At 39.5% G+C, this 20092-nt stretch overlaps 1 protein-coding gene across 1 annotated transcript in view; it reads left to right on the top strand.

Moving 5' to 3' along the window:
• The window catches only part of mdga2a (MAM domain containing glycosylphosphatidylinositol anchor 2a), a 132169-nt gene extending 112556 nt beyond the window's left edge, over positions 1 to 19613 (top strand). Inside the window, exons 11-17 of the mRNA XM_079459242.1 lie at positions 790 to 967; positions 7506 to 7526; positions 8309 to 8464; positions 13681 to 13845; positions 16308 to 16438; positions 16843 to 16945; positions 17411 to 19613. Coding sequence (XP_079315368.1) covers positions 790 to 967; positions 7506 to 7526; positions 8309 to 8464; positions 13681 to 13845; positions 16308 to 16438; positions 16843 to 16945; positions 17411 to 17499 — 843 coding nt within the window. The 3' untranslated portion in view covers positions 17500 to 19613. The remainder of the gene's footprint in view (positions 1 to 789; positions 968 to 7505; positions 7527 to 8308; positions 8465 to 13680; positions 13846 to 16307; positions 16439 to 16842; positions 16946 to 17410) is intronic.
• Positions 19614 to 20092: the final 479 nt, after the last annotated feature.

Raw genomic sequence — 20092 nt, 5'->3', positions numbered from 1 at the left:
AGTGGGTTTAATTAGATATGGCCTCTCATCCACCACCGCCATAATAATAATAATAATAAGGAGGCATCACCAAAAATTCATTTATACTTCCAGTCAAAGTTGAAGGGATACAGTAAATTGACTCTCTTCAATATTGGACTAATTTGGCTTGCTGTCAAAAGTCAATTGAGAGGCTCAGGAAGCGAAAACACCCTGTCAGAAACAATTAGCAACCTCACACATCTCACTGTGAACTTTATGTTTGTTTTATGGCCATTTAGAGATTTTCTTCATTGTCTCCTCCTGTACAGTCTTACCTCAAACGCAGCATTTTGAGTTTGAAACTCAGGTGTTTGTTTATAGAGTTTGTACTGATTTTCATCAGACAAGTGGAACCCTCACAGGAAGTGCAATTGAATTTGGATTCATGCGTGCCATTGGCCAGCTGTATTGTAAGAGGAATATTTCAACATGGAGCAAAGAAGATTGTGTTCTTGTTTAAAAAGATTATATTTAACCATAATAGCTCTGTTAGCCCCGTGGGGACATTAAAAAGGCTTCAACAAGAGAAACGATCGAGTCTTTTTTAACTCTATGCACGATATTGTAATAATGTTTTCGGTTCATTCTACTGAGAAATTATATATTATGATGTATGGTTGTATATTTTTTTTACTAATGATTTCCTTAATTTTGTGTTATTAAAGAAACCTTTTGGTGGACAGTTATTCATGAGCGTGTGGCTTTTTGCTTATTCATAATGTAACGAAAGATTTCAAATTAAACTTGTATTTATGTTTTTCTGTCCAGACAGGGCATCAGAGGTGGTGGGAACAAGAAATCCCAATCGAAGACAACATCCAGAAAGGAGAACTTCTCACCTACAACCTCACGGAACTCATCAAACCCGAGGCCTACCAGATCCGTCTCACGCCAATAACACGCTTCGGTGAGGGGGATTCGGCCGAACGAATCATTCGATACAGTGGTGAGTAAAAGTTTGATTTATGACCGTTATGCTTCTGTTTCTTTGCGTATTACAGTTTCCGTCTATTTCTGCCTATTTTGGGGATATCTGTTATCTTATTTTATTTTATTTTATTTTATACATACTTATATTATATGCTATATAAGTATTTGATGTGATTTTGGTATATTTTTTGCTTAGTTTTGCATTGTTTTTAGTTGTGTACAAAGCTGCTTATCTGATTGTTAACCTTTAAGAGGACATTTTAAAAATGTTGTATGTGCTAGAGACCTCTACAGGTTGTGTACTTGATATATGCGTCACACATGAAGTCACTCATTAAATGAAGTGTATTTGATTTGCAGTTGTTGTTCTTATTTCATCTGTTCAACTGGAACAGCTATTGAATAGGACAGAGATTGATTTCATTGTTTTGCTTTGTGTTTCTTGAAGAGGCCAGTCGAGACACAGGTAATGTATATATAGTGACCTAAACCCCACACGTCGGTGCTCAAATCTTTCCCTTTTTTAATGAAAAAGCAATGGTAATGTTGCAGCTCTATGACCTCACGCAATGGCTGGATCCACACGGGCACGTTCAGTAATTGTGCACAGTGTTCTGTTATCAAGCTTCCAGAACTCTAGTGTTTCGTGAAATTAGAGACTCTCTGAAGGTTCTGACATCGGTCCTGGCTTTTGGGTTGTAACATGAAATAGTTTGTTTGACATATCCTGTGTGACGCACCGTAGACCATCATCTAAACTATTTTCAGCAAAATAATAAATACAAATATTTAAGAATTATATTATAATTGGATTATTGAAATAATATTTTATTTAAATTATTTTATATATATATATATATAATATTATTTGACTGTGCATTTAGCTCATAAGAATAAAATCTTTTTTTTTTACTTTTAAATAAACGTACCCTGGATTCAATTTATATAGCCTAATTTATATATACTGTGTGTATTATACAATTAGATGATATAATGTATTATATATATTCTTTATATATGTTTTTAATTTTGTATATTTTTTTAAGAATGTTTTTATTGTTTAAACTACATAACAAACCAAGAGGGCTGTCGGCTTGTAATTCTTTAAATACTAATACAAACTTGTTATGTGGATGCCTAGAAAATGAGACTAGGAAAAAATCCAAAACAGAAAGAAATCATTAGATTTCCACTTATTACTCCACTTGTTCATTTTTGCATTATTTTCCTCATAGAGTATTCAACCACTTACCCATGTGATCTAAAGCCCTATGGCTCTACAGACTCCTTGTGTCCAGTAATGGAAATACCATTGGTAAAAAATTGAAAATGTCTCATTCTATAACGTCTCTCTCTCTGCTATTCTATTCCCCCTGAAGTCATCATGCCACAGGGCTCATAGGAAAAGAGAATCTGTATGATGCGATGACTTTCACACCAGGAGCGCTTCCATCGAAAAGCCGGGCTTTTGCCACCATGACATTGTGCATTTTAATTGGTTCAAATAGCCTGGAGAAGGCGATAGCGAAAACACACCAGTCACAATCAATATCCCAGCGTTTACAGTAATATGTCATCTTTGAAACTTTATGTAAAAGCTTGAACAAGTTTTCTGTAAGGGTACCTTCTGCTGGTGTGCTAAAAATTGCTCATGTGTGACACTAATGATCTTTTAATGTTAAAATCACGGTGATATTTTCTGCCACTTTTATAATACAGTATGGCGCCTCCATCATCCAAACTGTTAGGAGTTATTTGGGATTTGCAAGTAATTCCCTTTATTTCAAGTCTTGTTGGAAGCAAAACCAGACATGCGTTATTTGTAATATTCAAAATGACAACTCAGTACATGGAGTCGACAATCAGTTTGATACCATCCTGTATTCCTAATTCATTCACATATCGATATGTCAGTATTTACAATGAATATTTGACCTAACAGCAAACATTCTTCTGTATCTGATGGCGTTGACCTATATTGAGAGAGAGAGAGAGAGAGAGAGAGAGAGAGAGAGAGAGAGAGAGCAAGAAAAACACTTCTCTGGAGAGAATGGAAGAACCAGGACACTAAAATGCAGCTAAATACAGCCGAACAATCTTTAAGAGATTCATCCAAATAATTCCTGGCTACATAAGCATTTATTTTTTAATCTCATAGCTTGTTTTATTCCATGTCTCGAGGATCAGTGTTACTGTTTCCAATGAATGCAGAACATTGCATTTTTTCTACTTTATTTGTGGTCTTGGATTGGATAGGCAAGACATTGCAATGTGTGGCAAATTCTGAGCAATGTTTGTTAAGACTTGCGATGGCTGCAATTTGGACATGCTTGGACACTGCCAGACAAATTAACAAGCTACCAACAAGAATTGATGGAGTGTGTCATTTGGTATCATTCTTTAAAGCACTTATTGAACACATAAACCCGCTGCAGCCTGTAGATTGCTTTGGAAAGGCACCAACTGGCAGCTATTTATGAGCCTTTTAGAGAAGGCAAACAGCGTTGAGTACAATGCTAACAAGCTAAAAGAATTGTATTGTCAAACAGTTTGCACACCTCACCGCACCTTCAATGGAATTATAAATGTCAGTATTTGTTTAGTTGTTTGACAGTAATACAAAATCATCGACGTCAGTTTCTCTCATCCAGGGGCTTGTTTCATTAAAAGTCTTCAAAGATTTTATTAAATACACTTTAAATTTGAAGTGTGACTTTTCATCTAGAAATATTCATGTACAGTCACAATTTTTTAATATTATACTATAATTCGCCTATGAAGAGACTAACTTTGATTTGTTGTGTGTAATAGCGTGTGACACTTTAGTATGATATTAAAATGAATTAACTTTTTACAACAGATACAATAAAGTCATATATCAGTGACTCACAATCATAAGTGATAAGTGAATATCTGAATCATTTAGCCATCATTTCATTCAAGCAGCGTATCTTTCTTCTGCACATACAGTGCTTTAGCATGCGACTGTGTATACCATTTCATTGTTGGTTTCCACCAATGCTTCACAATAATATTCAAATTCAGTCCGAAGCTATTTTATTTCTATAGCACCTTTAACACTTTGTTGCAAAGCAGTTTGGCACACATTGGTAGCAGAAACAAAAGTACAGAGATATAAATACGAAAAAGTTAATAAAACAGAATACACTGTGTTGTTGAAATATTCTTTCAAGATTATATATATAGGAGACACTTTTATAAGTTTGTATATTTAATAATTTGTAGCACTTAGTGCTGTGTGTCACATTTTATGGGATGTGTGTTCATAAAACTGACAACGTAAATGACTTTCCTCAAGATTATTATAATTACTGTCTACATAAAAAGATGACAGGCCTAAGATCAAAGGCCTAAATATTGTTGGATTTTACCTTAAAGCTTGCCTGTGAGTGGGACAGCAGTAAATCGTCTCGGATGTACTCCGTCAAATTATTTGTGTGTTTAATGTTGTTGAAGGTTTTGTTTTTGCCTCCCGCTCCAACAGTTCCAGTGATTCTTTTTATGGGAAAAGCGAGAGGGAGAAATGCAGAAAAAAAAGATGGAGTCCATCAATTAGCGCGTGTGTTTATGCGCCACGTGTTTCCAAATACGCAACATCTGTTTGGTTAAACCAAGGCAGGCCTCCTTCTCCTTAGCCCATTAAGAAACAGCTGGGTATGAAGGGGAGATGTAACCATTGCTAAATTAGCTTCTAGATTGCAATTTTGGAAATAAGGAAGTAACGGCTAGCAGCGAAGGGTTAATATGAAATGTGATTAGTGTGGAAGAACGTGAGAGACATTTTGATCGTGGCTTTTTATTCATGAAGTTGTTTCGTGATGGAAACTAACAAATATTCTTTAGGGGTCTTTCACGAATTCTCATTCATAGCTTTTTCCATCATTCATTAAGGTTTAGATAATGTTTATGTAAACATGTATTTGGTAAGACAACATACAATGTTTTACATGAATGCACACATTGTGATTCATTACAGGAGTTTATTACTGGCCACGGTTCAGTTTGTGATTTCAGCCCAGAATATAGATGAATTTCACCTACAAATGCAGAATTAGCTTTTAAATTGTAAAAGGAAATAGCTGTATGTAGTTAATATAAGATTCAATCAGTATGGAAATACATATGTGATATTTTGATCATGGCTTTTTATTCATGTTGTGTTTTAATGAAAAGAAGATTGATGTTTTGTTTTCTTTGGCAAAGCTGCCAAAAGGTTTTATCTTGAGGATGCAGAACACCTTCATTCATTCAGCAGAAGTGGTCTCTGGGTTTTCAGTCTTAATTAAAGGGGCTCGGCCCCCATATGTGAGCATAAGCTGATGTACCTCCGAATTTAATATTTCTTGCTTTTATTGCCTAAGAATATAATTTTGAATATTGCTTTTTTTTCTGGACTTACCTCTTAATGTCTTCTACCCTCTGCAGACCCACAGGTGGGTCCACTATTGAATCATTAAATCTATCAATTGTGGAGTACAAAACTAGACATTTACATTTAGGCATTTGGCAGACACTTTTATCCAAAGCGACTTACATTGCATTATCCTATACATTTATACATAGGTATCTGCAATCGAACCCACAACCTAATGTTCTTACCACTGAGCTACAAGAAAGTATCCTGTACTATATGATACAATTTGACATACATGGTCAGCTTTCTAACTTGCAACAATTTTTTTTCCACAACCATTCCCCTGCTTGTGAAAATCATATGAACAATATTCAGTTTCATATCTTTTACAAAGCTTTTATAAAGCTTTTAGTTTCAAGAATATCACTGTATATTTCAATGATCCAACACTAAGATAGAATTTCAAATGTATGTATGAATATCTTTGTTCTTATGAACACAGAGAAAGATATTTGGATGAATACTTCTAACCAAACAGTTATTGGCCACCATTCACTACCATAGTATGAAACAGTACAGTTTGCTTTTCTTACATTCTTCAAAATATTTATTTTGTGTTCAACAGAACAAAGAAATGTATAAAGCAATTTCCCTACTATGGTAGTCAATGGTGTTTGGTTACAAGCATTCTTACAAATATCTTTCTCTGTTGTTTCAAAATTTGAAACAACTTGAGGGTGAATAAATGATGACAGAATATACATTATTTAGGTTAGCTGTCCCTTTAAATTGAGGTAAAAATGCTCAATATGCACCAGAGCTTAATAGATCAAAAAACACAAATCTAAAAATCTTTTTGATTGTTTATCACTGGTTGACTTTCCCGAGTAAGGACACTGTTTTTATGTACTGTGCTTAAAGTCTCTACATAATTTCTTGCATTTTACTGTTGTATTTACCTCACATATCACTTTTTTCACGCCTGTCTTTTAAACTTCCATTCTTAAATGGCCTATTAAAACAAAAAATGTGTCAGTCAGACGGCTCTTCCTGTCTAAGTGGGCGTTTTAAATAGCAAAAAGCACCAGACCTTCAACCACAATCAAAGCGGCTACTTTTCAGCAAATGTGAAGAAAGAAGACATAATCATTGATTTTTCAGAACTTCTAGCAGATGGTTAACTCGACTGAGACCTCGATCGACTCTAGCAGCGTCTATGTAATCATTCATTCTTTTGTAAATAGAATTTATGTAACCAGACGTTTATAATTGATACCCCTGTTTGGAGTCTTCTGTCAACTTTTTCCCTCCTTATTTGTATCATCAATTTTGCGCGCCGCTTCTTCCCCCCGCAGTTCTCAAAGCAGACATTTACACTGTCAACCCCTTGTGAACATCTGCTATGGCTGAACGCTGTTGTGCTAATCTCTCTCATTATAAAAGCTCGATCAAATGCCAGTGCCGATGCCATTCTGAGTCCCACAAGACAACTGTACTCATTTAACTCCAGGATCAAAATCTGAGAGACACAATTAACATAGTTCTCTAAATCCTTATACTGCGGTCGAAACCCTGAACATGAAATTATATTCTCAAACATTTGAAGATCCTTCAGACAAACTCTCTCATTGATTTTTACTACCACAAATAGAAACACACTTGGGACTTCGCACTTAGCAACTTTTCACATTTTCTTTCTTTTTTGGTGTTCTATTAAGCCACCGAGCTTAGTCGGTGAAACGGGGATAGGTTTCAGTCTCACTATCTTTTGCACACATGCCCTCGGAAACCTTTCATCCACAATGCACTTTAGCCCTCAATGAGACTGCCTGCAAGCGCGTGGCTTTCTGCTCCGCTCAGATAGGCTGCTTTTGAATTGAAGGAGAGAGATACAGGTCTTTATGGTTCACCTGAGCATTGCACAGCCAGTTGCGACCTCTCCCTCCACAAACACCCCCTCCTGCACCAACACTGTTTCATTGCGCCTATAACCGTGTGATACATGATAATGATGCCCAAAGCACCTTCTAAACAGCACACTCCAAGGGCAAACAGCATTCTGCCGTCTCCATGTCCCCTGCTGTTCTTTAATATGGTTTATTATTAAACTATTAACTGTAAGCCTTCCACTGCTTGGAAATAACATTCATAACTTGTTTTCTCTCGTTTTACGTTTCAGCTCCAGTGAGTCCTCCATGGAGTGAGTATGTTTTCAATTTGTTTGAAATGGCAGTATAACCAATTAAATAAAAGTATAGATTGCCATCGGTGTGTTCATGCTTATTATCTCATTGGTATTCATTGGTATGTAAAGTGAAGTTCTAAGAAATGCACAGGTTTACATTGAATAGATCCTGTATCAGTGTATTAACAGCCTTTGGAAACTCACATTTACGGTACATGCATACAGTATGAATATGAGACATAGAAATGTTTTCGAATCCTTTGAGGCTAAATTTGATTTTATGGACGATGTTCTGGTAGGTTTATGTGCTATTTGTAATACATCAGGTTAAGTGAATACTCACTTATTTCAAACCCAGCGTTGGGTCTAAAAGAGACAAACCCAACTTGTGTGTTATGAATGAAATTAGATGTCAATATAACCTGTTGGTTGTATAATTAAACATTTAAACATTTTCTGGGTTAATTTCACTCGACCCAACGCTAGACTCAAAAGAATCCAGCATTGTTTACAGTATATGTAACACCATTATATTTACTGTATATGTATCAGTAAATTAGTACAAAACTGTTAAAGTGACACTTATATTTCACACTTTTTTGTTGGCTTTGATTAGGACTAAATAGTGTTTTTATTGTACATATGTTTTAATTTTCTTATTTTTGCTGTATGTGTAGAGTTTACATAAGAATACCAATGAGATCACCAATGATGGAATGATCTGATATAACTTTGTGGATGATTTCTGTGCATTTAACCCTTATTCACAAGTTAACCCTTTGCTGTATCTTGCATAGATAAGTTCCACTGCAACTTTGAAGAGGAAAGCATCTGTATGTTCACCCAAGATAAAACGGAAGAGTTTGATTGGACGAGACACAGCGCTTCCACCAGAAACACGAAATATACACCCAACACTGGACCCAGCAGCGACCGGACTGGATCCAAACAAGGTATGCTTTCCAAACCGCTGCTCATGTGGCTTTTAATATGAAATAATTTGTCCTTACTAAAAAAATTACAAAAATGCAAAAATCAGGTAGGGGTTAAATATATTTTCTATTCACCAATATTTTTGTCACCAAACAAAACTGCTAAATATTGAACCAGTTTGCTTTGTTGAGATACCAGCTTGACATGTTGATTCTGCATGTTATATATTATATTTTTTTATATATTAGTCTGTATTTTATCAGCATGCGCATTCAAATCACAAACCTGTGACTTTGATATTACCGGCATGGAAGCATTGGCTGACCCTCCAAGCTACAGTAAAATGATATATTGAACATGAAGATTAATATGCCTATACTAATATCATTTTAAATGACTTATAAACAAATAACACATCACAAGTTTTCACAATTAGCTTAATGAATTGACATTCATCCGAGACAGTGGATGTTGAGTAAAACACTCAACTTCCTCAAGTGAAGGCTTGTGATTTTGGAGAAAGGCTCTAATAACATTAGCGTCCAAAGGCACTTTCAATTTCTCATGTTGCTAAAGCAGGAAGATGGTCAGTGGCTTCCATTAGCAGCGCTCTCAGTGAAATTGTGTCAGTCATTAGCTAGACATCAGATCATGACGGATTCAGTTGCAACTGGATCATTTCTACGGGTCAACACATCGCTAATGCAGTCAGCACTAGGAGGACTTAGACAAAGTAGAGAAATGTGAAAAGTGCTAAGTTTAAATGGGTATTGTCAGCAGTTGAATCTGTTTTTTGAAGAAGTTTTTATATAGCAAAGCTATTTTATTACATATTTGAATAGATTGACATGTGTTAGTCAATAGCTCTTTGTTAGGACTCTGTCCTTCCTGTCTCGAGCTTTCTAGCTCCCTGGGCAGAGTCATGACATTGCCACGTCTTTCGGGTTTCTGTTGTGTTATGTGTGGAGACATGTGGCTTTATGTTGTTACTTAATGCCACGTGTCTTCCTGTTATGTCTCTCAGCCCCACCCTCCTATCTCCTGTAATTTTATTAGGGTTTCATTCCCATCGTCTGTTTTGTAATTCACCTCGTTAGGGTTTCATTCCCATCAGCTGTCACCACTCTCCCCATGTAATCACTCCTCGTTAGTGTCTCCCTTTATATGGTCTCAGTTTCTCTCTGTTCAGTGTTGGTGCATTGTCTTATCTATTGTCTTTTGTCTTATGGCTATTGTCTCACGGTAGTATCACAGTTTCTTGTCGTGTTGGACTACCCTGTTTCAGTTTACAGTTTGTGAAAGGATTATTTCGATTTATAGATTCTTGTTTTGTGTTTGTTTCTAGTGTATGTTTGCTAGTGTGTTTTGTTCTTGTTTTTCCCCATTGCGGGTGTTTTATTTAATAAAGTTTTTGGTTAAACCTTCGTCTGCCTGCATCTGGGTTCTGTCCAAAACCATTTCGTGACAGAATGCACCAACCCATAAGAACCCAGCAGGTGGCGATTTTCCCTGCAAGGCCTCGCCAGCCTGGTCCCCTCTCCAGCATTCGCCAGGGGAACTTGGACCGGGACGAGTACCTGGACAGGTTCCTGGAAGCCGCAGTGGAGGAGCTCTTCGGGGAGGAAGAGGTGACGGCGGCGTTCAACAGCGGACTGAGGGTCCCCCTATCGCCTGCGGAGATGATGAGGCTGAGACCGCTTGGCTTCGAGGGTGTGCTCCAGTTCGCCATGAGCCGACCGGAGCCCAGTGTCTCCGTCTGTCCGAGGTTGTCTTCTCCGTTGGGCCCCATCCCCGAGGATCACACCCTGGAGCTTGGGGTGGTGACCACCACCGCACCATCAGCCTCGGACCCTGCAACCTCTTCACCACCTACCAGTCTTCAGGGCAAGCGTGGAAGGAGAGAGTCCTGGGGGTCCTCTTCGGAGGCCTCCAACGCGGAGCCAGCCCCGTCCTTCACCTCCTTCCTCCAGCCGACTACCAGGAGATTGGCTCGGCAGAAGAGGAAGAGGCAACGGAGGGGGGCACGTAACCTAGCCCAGCCGGCGCTCCTGCCGGTTCTCCAGCCGGGTTCACAGCCAGCGATCCAGCAGGCGTCCAGACCTGCCTCTCCGCAGGTTTCCAGACCTGCCTCTCCGCAGGCGTCAGGACCTGCCTCTCCGCAGGCGTCAGGACCTGCCTCTCCGCAGGCGTCAGGACCTGCCTCTCCGCAGGCGTCAGGACCTGCATCTCCGCAGGCGTCAGGACCTGCCTTTCCGCAGGCATCAGGACCTGCCTTTCCGCAGGCATCAGGACCTGCCTTTCCGCAGGCATCAGGACCTGCCTTTCCGCAGGCGTCAGGACCTGCCTCTCCGCAGGCGTCAGGACCTGCCTCTCCGCAGGCGTCAGGACCTGCCTCTCCGCAGGCGTCAGGACCTGCCTTTCCGCAGGCGTCAGGACCTGCCTTTCCGCAGGCGTCAGGACCTGCCTTTCCGCAGGCATCAGGACCTGCCTTTCCGCAGGCATCAGGACCTGCCTTTCCGCAGGCATCAGGACCTGCCTTTCCGCAGGCATCAGGACCTGCCCCTCCGCAGGCGGCCTTCCAGCCGGTGCCTCAGCCGGCCTTCCAGCCGGTGCCTCAGCCAGTCCTCCGGCCGGCATCACCTCAAACTTTTTTCCCCCTTGGACACACACCTCTCCCTAGCCCCTTCAAGTCCCCGCCGGTCTCGTCCGGTTGCTTCAAGTCCCCGCCGGTCTCGTCCGGTTGCTTCAAGTCCCCGCCGGTCTCGTCCGGTTGCTTCAAGTCCCCGCCGGTCTCGTCCGGTTGCTTCAAGTCCCCGCCGGTCTCGTCCGGTTGCTTCAAGTCCCCGCCGGTCTCGTCCGGTTGCTTCAAGTCCCCGCCGGTCTCGTCCGGTTGCTTCAAGTCCCCGCCGGTCTCGTCCGGTTGCTTCAAGTCCCCGCCGGTCTCGTCCGGTTGCTTCAAGTCCCCGCCGGTCTCGTCCGGTTGCTTCAAGTCCCCGCCGGTCTCGTCCGGTTGCTTCAAGTCCCCGCCGGTCTCGTCCGGTTGCTTCAAGTCCCCGCCGGTCTCGTCCGGTTGCTTCAAGTCCCCGCCGGTCTCGTCCGGTTGCTTCAAGTCCCCGCCGGTCTCGTCCGGTTGCTTCAAGTCCCCGCCGGTCTCGTCCGGTTGCTTCAAGTCCCCGCCGGTCTCGTCCGGTTGCTTCAAGTCCCCGCCGGTCTCGTCCGGTTGCTTCAAGTCCCCGCCGGTCTCGTCCGGTTGCTTCAAGTCCCCGCCGGTCTCGTCCGGTTGCTTCAAGTCCCCGCCGGTCTCGTCCGGTTGCTTCAAGTCTCCTCAACCTGTCCCACCCTTTTCTGGTGTCCCCAAGGTTTGGCCTCCCATTCCCCCACCCCCCCCTCCCATGTTTGTTGTTTTTGTTGACCCATCCGAACCCCTTCATAGCCTCCCTTATGTTCCCCTTAGTTTGTTCTGTGTTGTGCTTGTGGTGTTTGTCTTTGTGCTTTGGTGTTTTGGCCCGCTGAAGTTTCTCCCTTGAGACGCCATGGGGCGTTTCTGGGGGCGGGGGTAATGTTAGGACTCTGTCCTTCCTGTCTCGAGCTTTCTAGCTCCCTGGGCAGAGTCATGACATTGCCACGTCTTTCGGGTTTCTGTTGTGTTATGTGTGGAGACATGTGGCTTTATGTTGTTACTTAATGCCACGTGTCTTCCTGTTATGTCTCTCAGCCCCACCCTCCTATCTCCTGTAATTTTATTAGGGTTTCATTCCCATCGTCTGTTTTGTAATTCACCTCGTTAGGGTTTCATTCCCATCAGCTGTCACCACTCTCCCCATGTAATCACTCCTCGTTAGTGTCTCCCTTTATATGGTCTCAGTTTCTCTCTGTTCAGTGTTGGTGCATTGTCTTATCTATTGTCTTTTGTCTTATGGCTATTGTCTCACGGTAGTATCACAGTTTCTTGTCGTGTTGGACTACCCTGTTTCAGTTTACAGTTTGTGAAAGGATTATTTCGATTTATAGATTCTTGTTTTGTGTTTGTTTCTAGTGTATGTTTGCTAGTGTGTTTTGTTCTTGTTTTTCCCCATTGCGGGTGTTTTATTTAATAAAGTTTTTGGTTAAACCTTCGTCTGCCTGCATCTGGGTTCTGTCCAAAACCATTTCGTGACACTCTTTTGGATTCTCTCATCCAATTTAAGAAACTAAAAAAGCTGTCTTTTAAAAAGCTATGAGAAATGTGAATTGAGTCAATAAGGTTCTATTGATTATTCCTTGTCAGTGCTAAATTGGATGGAGGAACGTTAAAGCTTGGTGAACTCATCATGTCTTGAGGATTTAGCAAGTGTTCTCTGATCAGATCTGAGCTTCTTTGTGTTGCAGATGCTACACATTATAGACATTGTGCTTATTTTATATATATATATATATATATATATATATATAGTCCTGTAATAAATCACAGAAATTATAATATATTTAATGCAGATTTTAATGGCTTCCCAACAGCCAACATCCCACCTATAGAACCATTCTTGTCCATTTTGTTTCCATTGAAACCAGTACAATTGCCATAATGATAATTAAATCCATTAGAATCCACCAGATTTCTGTGATGGTTTCTGTTTTTAGCAGGGTTTATAAATATAATGTATTCAGCCATATATGTAACTGATGTACTGTAGCCTCGCCCCCTTTTCCAAAACCACACCCCTAAGCACACAGTACCCTAAACTGCACTAGATCTTTTGATAAAGAGTTTGCTAAAGTTTTTAAAAGCAATGATTAAACAAAAGTCCTAACTCAAAACTACTTAGGAAGCTTAATAAGGGGGTCAAACTTGAATTTCTGAATATTCCCTTCCTTGAGCTTCATGATGCCGAGTGCCCTTTGACAGCCAGAAAGCATCTGAAAATCTTTTGATTGGATGTACAAGTTTCTGATCTCGTGTATAGAACAAAGGTTGTCATGTTGTCAAGGTGTGAGAGTGTGAAATTTCAGAACAATAATAAGGATTTATAAGGAGCGCTGTTCCATAAAAAACGGCTAACAGCACCTTTAATTGTCTTTCGGCTTGTCTTGGGCTTTTACGTCTTTAAAGGTTAAAGCCAGGCTACAGAATATAAATCCGGTGCTTCTAATTTTACAATAACAGAGAAATGTAAGACAAATATGATGTTCTCGTGGCTCTCCCTGGACATATTGTAGCCACAGTAATGTTCAATTTCCTTTCTTTTATGTGTTTTTCCAGGCATCTATATGTACATCGAGGCCTCACGGCCACGTCTGGAGGGAGACAAGGCGAGACTATTGACCCCATCCTTCACTGTCGCCCCTAAAAACCCTTATGGGAATGTGGTCACCAACCCAACTTACTGCTTAAGCTTCTATTACCACATGTATGGACGGCACATAGGTGAGTTACAGTGTAAAACCAGACCTGGGCCTATATACCTGCAGCTCTGCTATACAGCATGTATTCTGATGAAGCAGTCATTGTGTTTGGACTCCTGATGTGATCAACTGTGGGGAAATGTATGCAAATGACCCTCTTCAATTGTTTGCGATTCTAATTAGTGTCGATGTGCAGTCAGCCGTAACCTCGGCACCAACTACAGATGTTTGACATCATAACTCTACCGTACAAAATGGCTATAGTGTCAGGCGACAACAGGGTTGAATGATTATAAACTCAATATGATAGTGAAATTATATGTGCCTCCATCACATACACTTTTGTTTGTCGCATTACTTTTGTATCATCTATCCAGATACTGTGACTCATTTTTTTATTCTTGATAGTTTTTTTTTGCTAGAAGAACATCACATACTGTACATGAACAGGGAAAAATATGTATTGAATCTTATATAATATAAAGAGCCCCGCCTCCCTTCTGTTATGTAAGCGAAACTGGGAGAGTTAATTGCGTGAAGTGTCCACAGTTCCATATTTTCGGTCGAAAAAGTGCATCATCCGGGTACTTAAAATGCTCTTCTTTTTAAAAAAATGTCAATGTGAACACACTACTCACACTATACTACAAAATTGTGTAGAGTAGGGCATAGGTGCGCACTTTGGGACGCACCTAATGATTTTCTTTGTTTCCAGCATGAGCGTCATTTTGTATTGCGTGTCTGCCGATGTTTCGCTACTGAAATGAAGAGGAATAACTCACTCTTTAATAACTCATTGCTTTATTTAAAAACCAATTTAATTTGAGCAAATTTCCTTGGAAAGGATGTTGAAACGGTGGTCGAGGTGCATTTCCCATTTATTTAATAGAGTGTTTGGGCAACCTGTACCAACATCACGCTTGGTGGCCTTAATATTATGATGTCATAAGCAATTCAGAGATGTATCACAGATATGTGGTTCGTACTGGGATATTTGATATTTCTGGCATCGCAGAGGGTGGACTCAGGCTATATGAAGGGCAGCTTTCAACCCATTCGGTCATTTTAAGGCAAGGATCAGGATGGCATAAACACCCAGATTGGAAAGCGGGTGAAAACGGTAATTTATGGCCACGAAAGTTAAAAATAAAATGGTGGAAGGAGTTAATAATTCATGAATAAAACATTTTGTTTAGAATATAAGGACATAGGCAACATATTTAAGAGCTAAATGAGTTAGCTTGTTTCCTCATTGGATGGCGTGATTTAGTTCCTAATCCTAATTTTAGATTCAGACGCTAAAGCTTTTACTTCACGTCTGGGAAAGCTGATTATAGATTTTATTTGAATGATTATAAAACATTCGAGGAGATAGAGCTCTGTTACCGGCTACATTACCGGTGTTATTGTCAGTTTGGATAAATGTTATCCATTTGAGTTAACATGAAAGTCAGATCATTTCAATCTGTCTATTACAGTTCAACTGTAAAGGTTTCTCATGCCCTGGAAGTGCTTCAACTTCGACCTGTAACTGAATTTGCACTATAGATACATTTCTGTAGTTTCTTTTCATACCCACTTTATTCTGACTAGGGTTGCATTGGACATGTAGTTGCACCTCTGGGATGTCGATGACCCCGACGGCCCCAGACAAGCTTGTAACTGCAATTTTCTGCTTCACAAAGCCGTGTGCTTTCAGAATAGAAAGTGTGGGGTTAATTTCAAGGCACCAGGGTGTGCTCCTCCTGCCTTTTTACACGTGGTTTCGCTTGGCGTTTGTGGTTAAAAACCCATGTGCCAGACCAGATCTTCTGTCTGGCTGCAAAGCAAAGAACAGATACAACGTGGTTTCCTCTTCTGAAAGAAAAACTTTCACGTGTGACTTTAAAGCGAAGGTTTTTTGCATTTCTCGAAGTTGGATGTGGTATTTTTTCAGCATCTAAAGAAATACATTATACTTTTGAAAAAGACATGTAATTAACATAAAGATGGAGAATCCAGTTATGTCAGTGAATGTAATACGAGTTGATTTGCCTCATGGGGACCGCCATGATGAGATCACATAATCATCTGAATACTGCTAATATCTTACATATCACATGGTTCGTTCACAGAATAAATGAATCATGACTGTTGTTGTCCTTTAACATTTACAGTGTAATTCACATTGCTATATAACTTCCATTGTCTTCATTTACAGAATTAAACACACCACTAAACTGCTGACAATTAAGAGATTTCAATTCCCATTTTATCAGCTTTTATTAGAGCCCGACAGTACTGCATATGTGAAACGACAGCGGGGATTGCATTCTTGGCCCTTTTAAGATTCATTTTCAAGTATGGAGATGAGCAAAAGTCTATTCAAGGTCACAGAGGCCTGTGGTTGCTATGTAACAGAGATGAAAGGTTCAAAGGACATTATGTAGCTAACTGGCCGCACAGTTTTAACTGACACAGAGTTCTTGTGGCTTTTATTTCAAGGGACATTAAATGTGTATTTGAGGCAGAAGAGTCAGACGGGTTCAGATGCCTCTGTGTGGACCTTGAGTGGAACCCAAGGAGATCGATGGAGGCAGGCCAGAGTTAACATCCATCCCACATCATCTTTTCAGGTGAGAGAATGCCAGGAGTTCTTCATCCTGTTTATTTCTTTCCGAAATAAGAAACAACATTAAAGCTTCCCTTACACAAAGACAATATATTTTCATATACATTAACGATCGGTATTTATAAATATGTTATTAAAAAAATATAAAAGAAAACATATATATTGTTAATGTACAGAATATTGAATAATACATAAGGTATTGTCGCTTTTCAAATATCGAAAAATATAAGCATGTGGTTTCAATATATGGGTAGTTGTCAAAACAAAATACCATACATGTGTTCAATGGTGTGACCGAGCAACAATTTAGAAATCAAGCTGTTAATAATAAATTGTCTTATTTTGTTTGCATTTATATATAACATAGCATGAGAGATTTAATTCATTGTTTTTTGCCTGTTTATGTAGATTATTTTGGAGGGCATTCGAGGTTCCGGTATTGAGGGAGATATTGCCATAGATGACGTGACCATAGAGGAAGGGGAATGCCGAGACCCCCCACCCAGTAGTAGTGAGTGTATTGGACATTGTATTTACAGTTTATCATGTACAGCTTCATGTTTTGGGAGCAATGATTCGAGAGTTTATTATGATCAAATAGAATAAACCTAATTGTTATTCATTTCTTGATATGATCAAGGAACCCAACTGGAATAAATTAATTTATAAAAACAATTAATTAAACATTTGCTGATTACCTTTTTAATAAGAATTAATTTGGTCTGGCTTTTCGCCACAGCACGTTGCAAATAGCCAGATACAGAGATAAAGACAAATTTCACAAAACTTTTCAACGGTATTGAGAAAACAGGTTTCAAAATCATATGCTTATTTACTGTACATGTTTATGTAGCCGACTGGTAGAGCACCGCACTAGCAATGACATGGTCATGGGGTCGAATCCCAAGAAGCACAAATACTGACAAGTGCATTGAATGCACAAAACACTTAATTTTGTTCTTTCTCTTATATACAGATATAAGATCACTGGCTTCTTCCAGCCCGGTGCATATATGGCAGCTTTGTCTCACACTACTTTTAATCTCGTTGGGCCTCCGGAGGTGACCTCATCACACGAAGGTGGAACCCAGCTTTGGCATTTCGGCTGACTTGGACTGCCTGAATACAACAACCAAAGATTCATCCCGTCTATACAAAGGTTTTAGATCAGTGTGAATGAGGAAGCCAGAGAGAGGATAAATGTTGTTGGCTAACACAGTGACATCAGTAGCGCACTGATGTCCACTCGAAATCTACAGGAAAAACCTATTACAGCTGTCAATGTTATAAAGAAAGAAGAGAACAAGTGCACCTGGATTCCTACTGCAGGATGGCTTAAGAGACTTCAAGGGGAATCTTTCAAAGCACAAAGACATAACATGTGTTTCCAATATGACATGTTTTTGCTTTGTTAAACAGTACTGTCATCAAAGACCTTATGCCATATTTCACTACGCCGAATCACACGTCGGGCTGGTACGACACGAAGAAAAAAGTATGTTACCAGCAATGGCAAGAAAAAATGAATGATCGTTTAAAAATTAAAATAGATTTTTTTTTACTTTCCATTTTCTTCTTACGCTGTAGGTGTATGTCTAAAAATAGAGATATGTCAAATAAACCATGCTTTTGTAGTTCCCTGTACTGTAATGTTATCGATTCAATGTTAAGATTGGGACTCAAAATGTTAAGTTTTAATGGTGTGTGGAGTTGCGAGCTTGATCTGAAGTTCGTTCATGTGTCCTTTGTGTTTTAACATATAAAGTCACTGCGGGGCGTCGTGAATTTCACATAAACCATCTGATCATGTGTGTTTTTTTAAATAGGTACCAAACTCATTTTAAACCCATTATACTGTAACTGCACTGAGCATCATTGAGTTTACCTTTTGAGTCAGCGTGGCCCCACTAAACAAAGCAAGAGAAAAAAAAGGAAAGGTAACAGGTGTAGAGAATTGTAAACATCAGACCGTCCGCTCAAGTCCCAACTGTGTCCGATTAAGATTATGCTGTTGCTTGCAGTTGTTTTCTGTAGGTGCGTAAAGATAGCTGTCCTCTTACGTGTCCGGTCACCTTCGGAACCTGTTCTGTAAGGAACACAGAGTCGCTGTCTGTGATAAAATCAAGTGCCTTCAGGAAAAACTTTCTAGTCAAACTGTTTCTGATCTCATTTATAGCATTTTCTTTTGGCACAGTTATAGCATGTATATGTTATGCTATAACTAGGTGTAGAGCGAGATGAAAAGGTGAAATTCAGAGACCCAAGCATGAGAGACGGGTGACCGCAGTGCCATGCCACAGACAAATGTTCCATTCCTGAGTTTTACATACATGTAGTGATCGATTCTGTTTAGTGATCAATTTGTACACATCCCATCTGCTCCACGTGATATTAAGAGCGCGAAACGACGACGGTCGAACTGTACCTAAAGGACCATCGATTCATCAAAAGAGCATCTGGGAGCTATTATCAGCAGGTGAAAAACAGCCAGGAGGGTCACTGTGAAATCCTCCTTCAAACTGATGAGTTCTGTGCCACTAAACAAAAAAAGATTTCCTTTTCGACATCCTGAAGACTCAAGGACTGAGAGACACGTGAGGATGAAACTTTAGAAGACTGATGAAACACGGTCAGCCTTGATGTTCTGGATCCATCCACTTGGATTCGTACAAATGATATTTTATTACTCGAACGAAAATGACTGCTTTTACAAAAACTCTTATAAACTCTAAACTACCTGAGACCATCTGTTACCTTATTCAGCTGGTTTTTGGGAATGTATTGTAAAATAACTTTTATCATTCATCATTTTCATTTCTGAGGAAGAATTACATTGACGGAGAATGGTTTGTTTTTGTCTTAAACGTTCATTTACAAGATCCCTTTGCATTATTATTATATTATGGCATAATTTGAATTTATAGTATAAAGTAATATCAAATATATGAGATTATATGCAAATACACCTGGTCGGGAGTTATATGAAAAAGATGAATATTCAGAAAAAAGAAGCACAATGTGAAATATTCATATGAAAATTCACAGTACGTTCAACACACAATAAGTTGTTTTTCTCAATTTTATTAAGATCACAATCAACAGGAAAAACTGCAGAAAGTTCTTTGTGTAAAGAAAAAGGAAATATTTTACATCTCGGTTCAATAAAAGGCTTTCATGGTATATGTGCCATTTTTCTTATTGGATGCGTGGTATAAGAAAAGATTCAGTCATAAATGTGTACCTAACAAAATGTACTGAACAACATTGATGTACAGACAAACAAAGATTTGGCCATTGATAAATTCCAGTTGTCTAAATTAATTAAAAAAATATATATTTGGCAGAAATGCAATATAATATACATTACAGGGGTGTATAAATACCTTACACAATGAAGCATTATGTATTATTAACTTAGAATGAGCTATTTCTATCTACATACACCACGTGTCCACTTGCATGAAATTCACCATGTTGTTTCTACAGTAGCCTAAAACGGACCATTTGTTTCATAAACCTCCTGAAATCCTTCGGCAAAGAAGCCAAAACGTGACAACATCTTAATTCTTTATCAGCCACCGTAGTGCTTCGAAAGGAAAGGGGTGGAGTTCACAATTCACAACCTCACTACTAGATGCTACAAGATATCATATGCTGG

This window comes from Barbatula barbatula (genome assembly GCF_947034865.1).
Source record: "Barbatula barbatula genome assembly, chromosome: 6".
Classification (NCBI taxonomy): domain Eukaryota; kingdom Metazoa; phylum Chordata; class Actinopteri; order Cypriniformes; family Nemacheilidae; genus Barbatula; species Barbatula barbatula.
The sequence above is the reverse complement of the archived record's forward strand: the minus strand, read 5'-3'. Positions and strand labels throughout refer to the sequence as shown.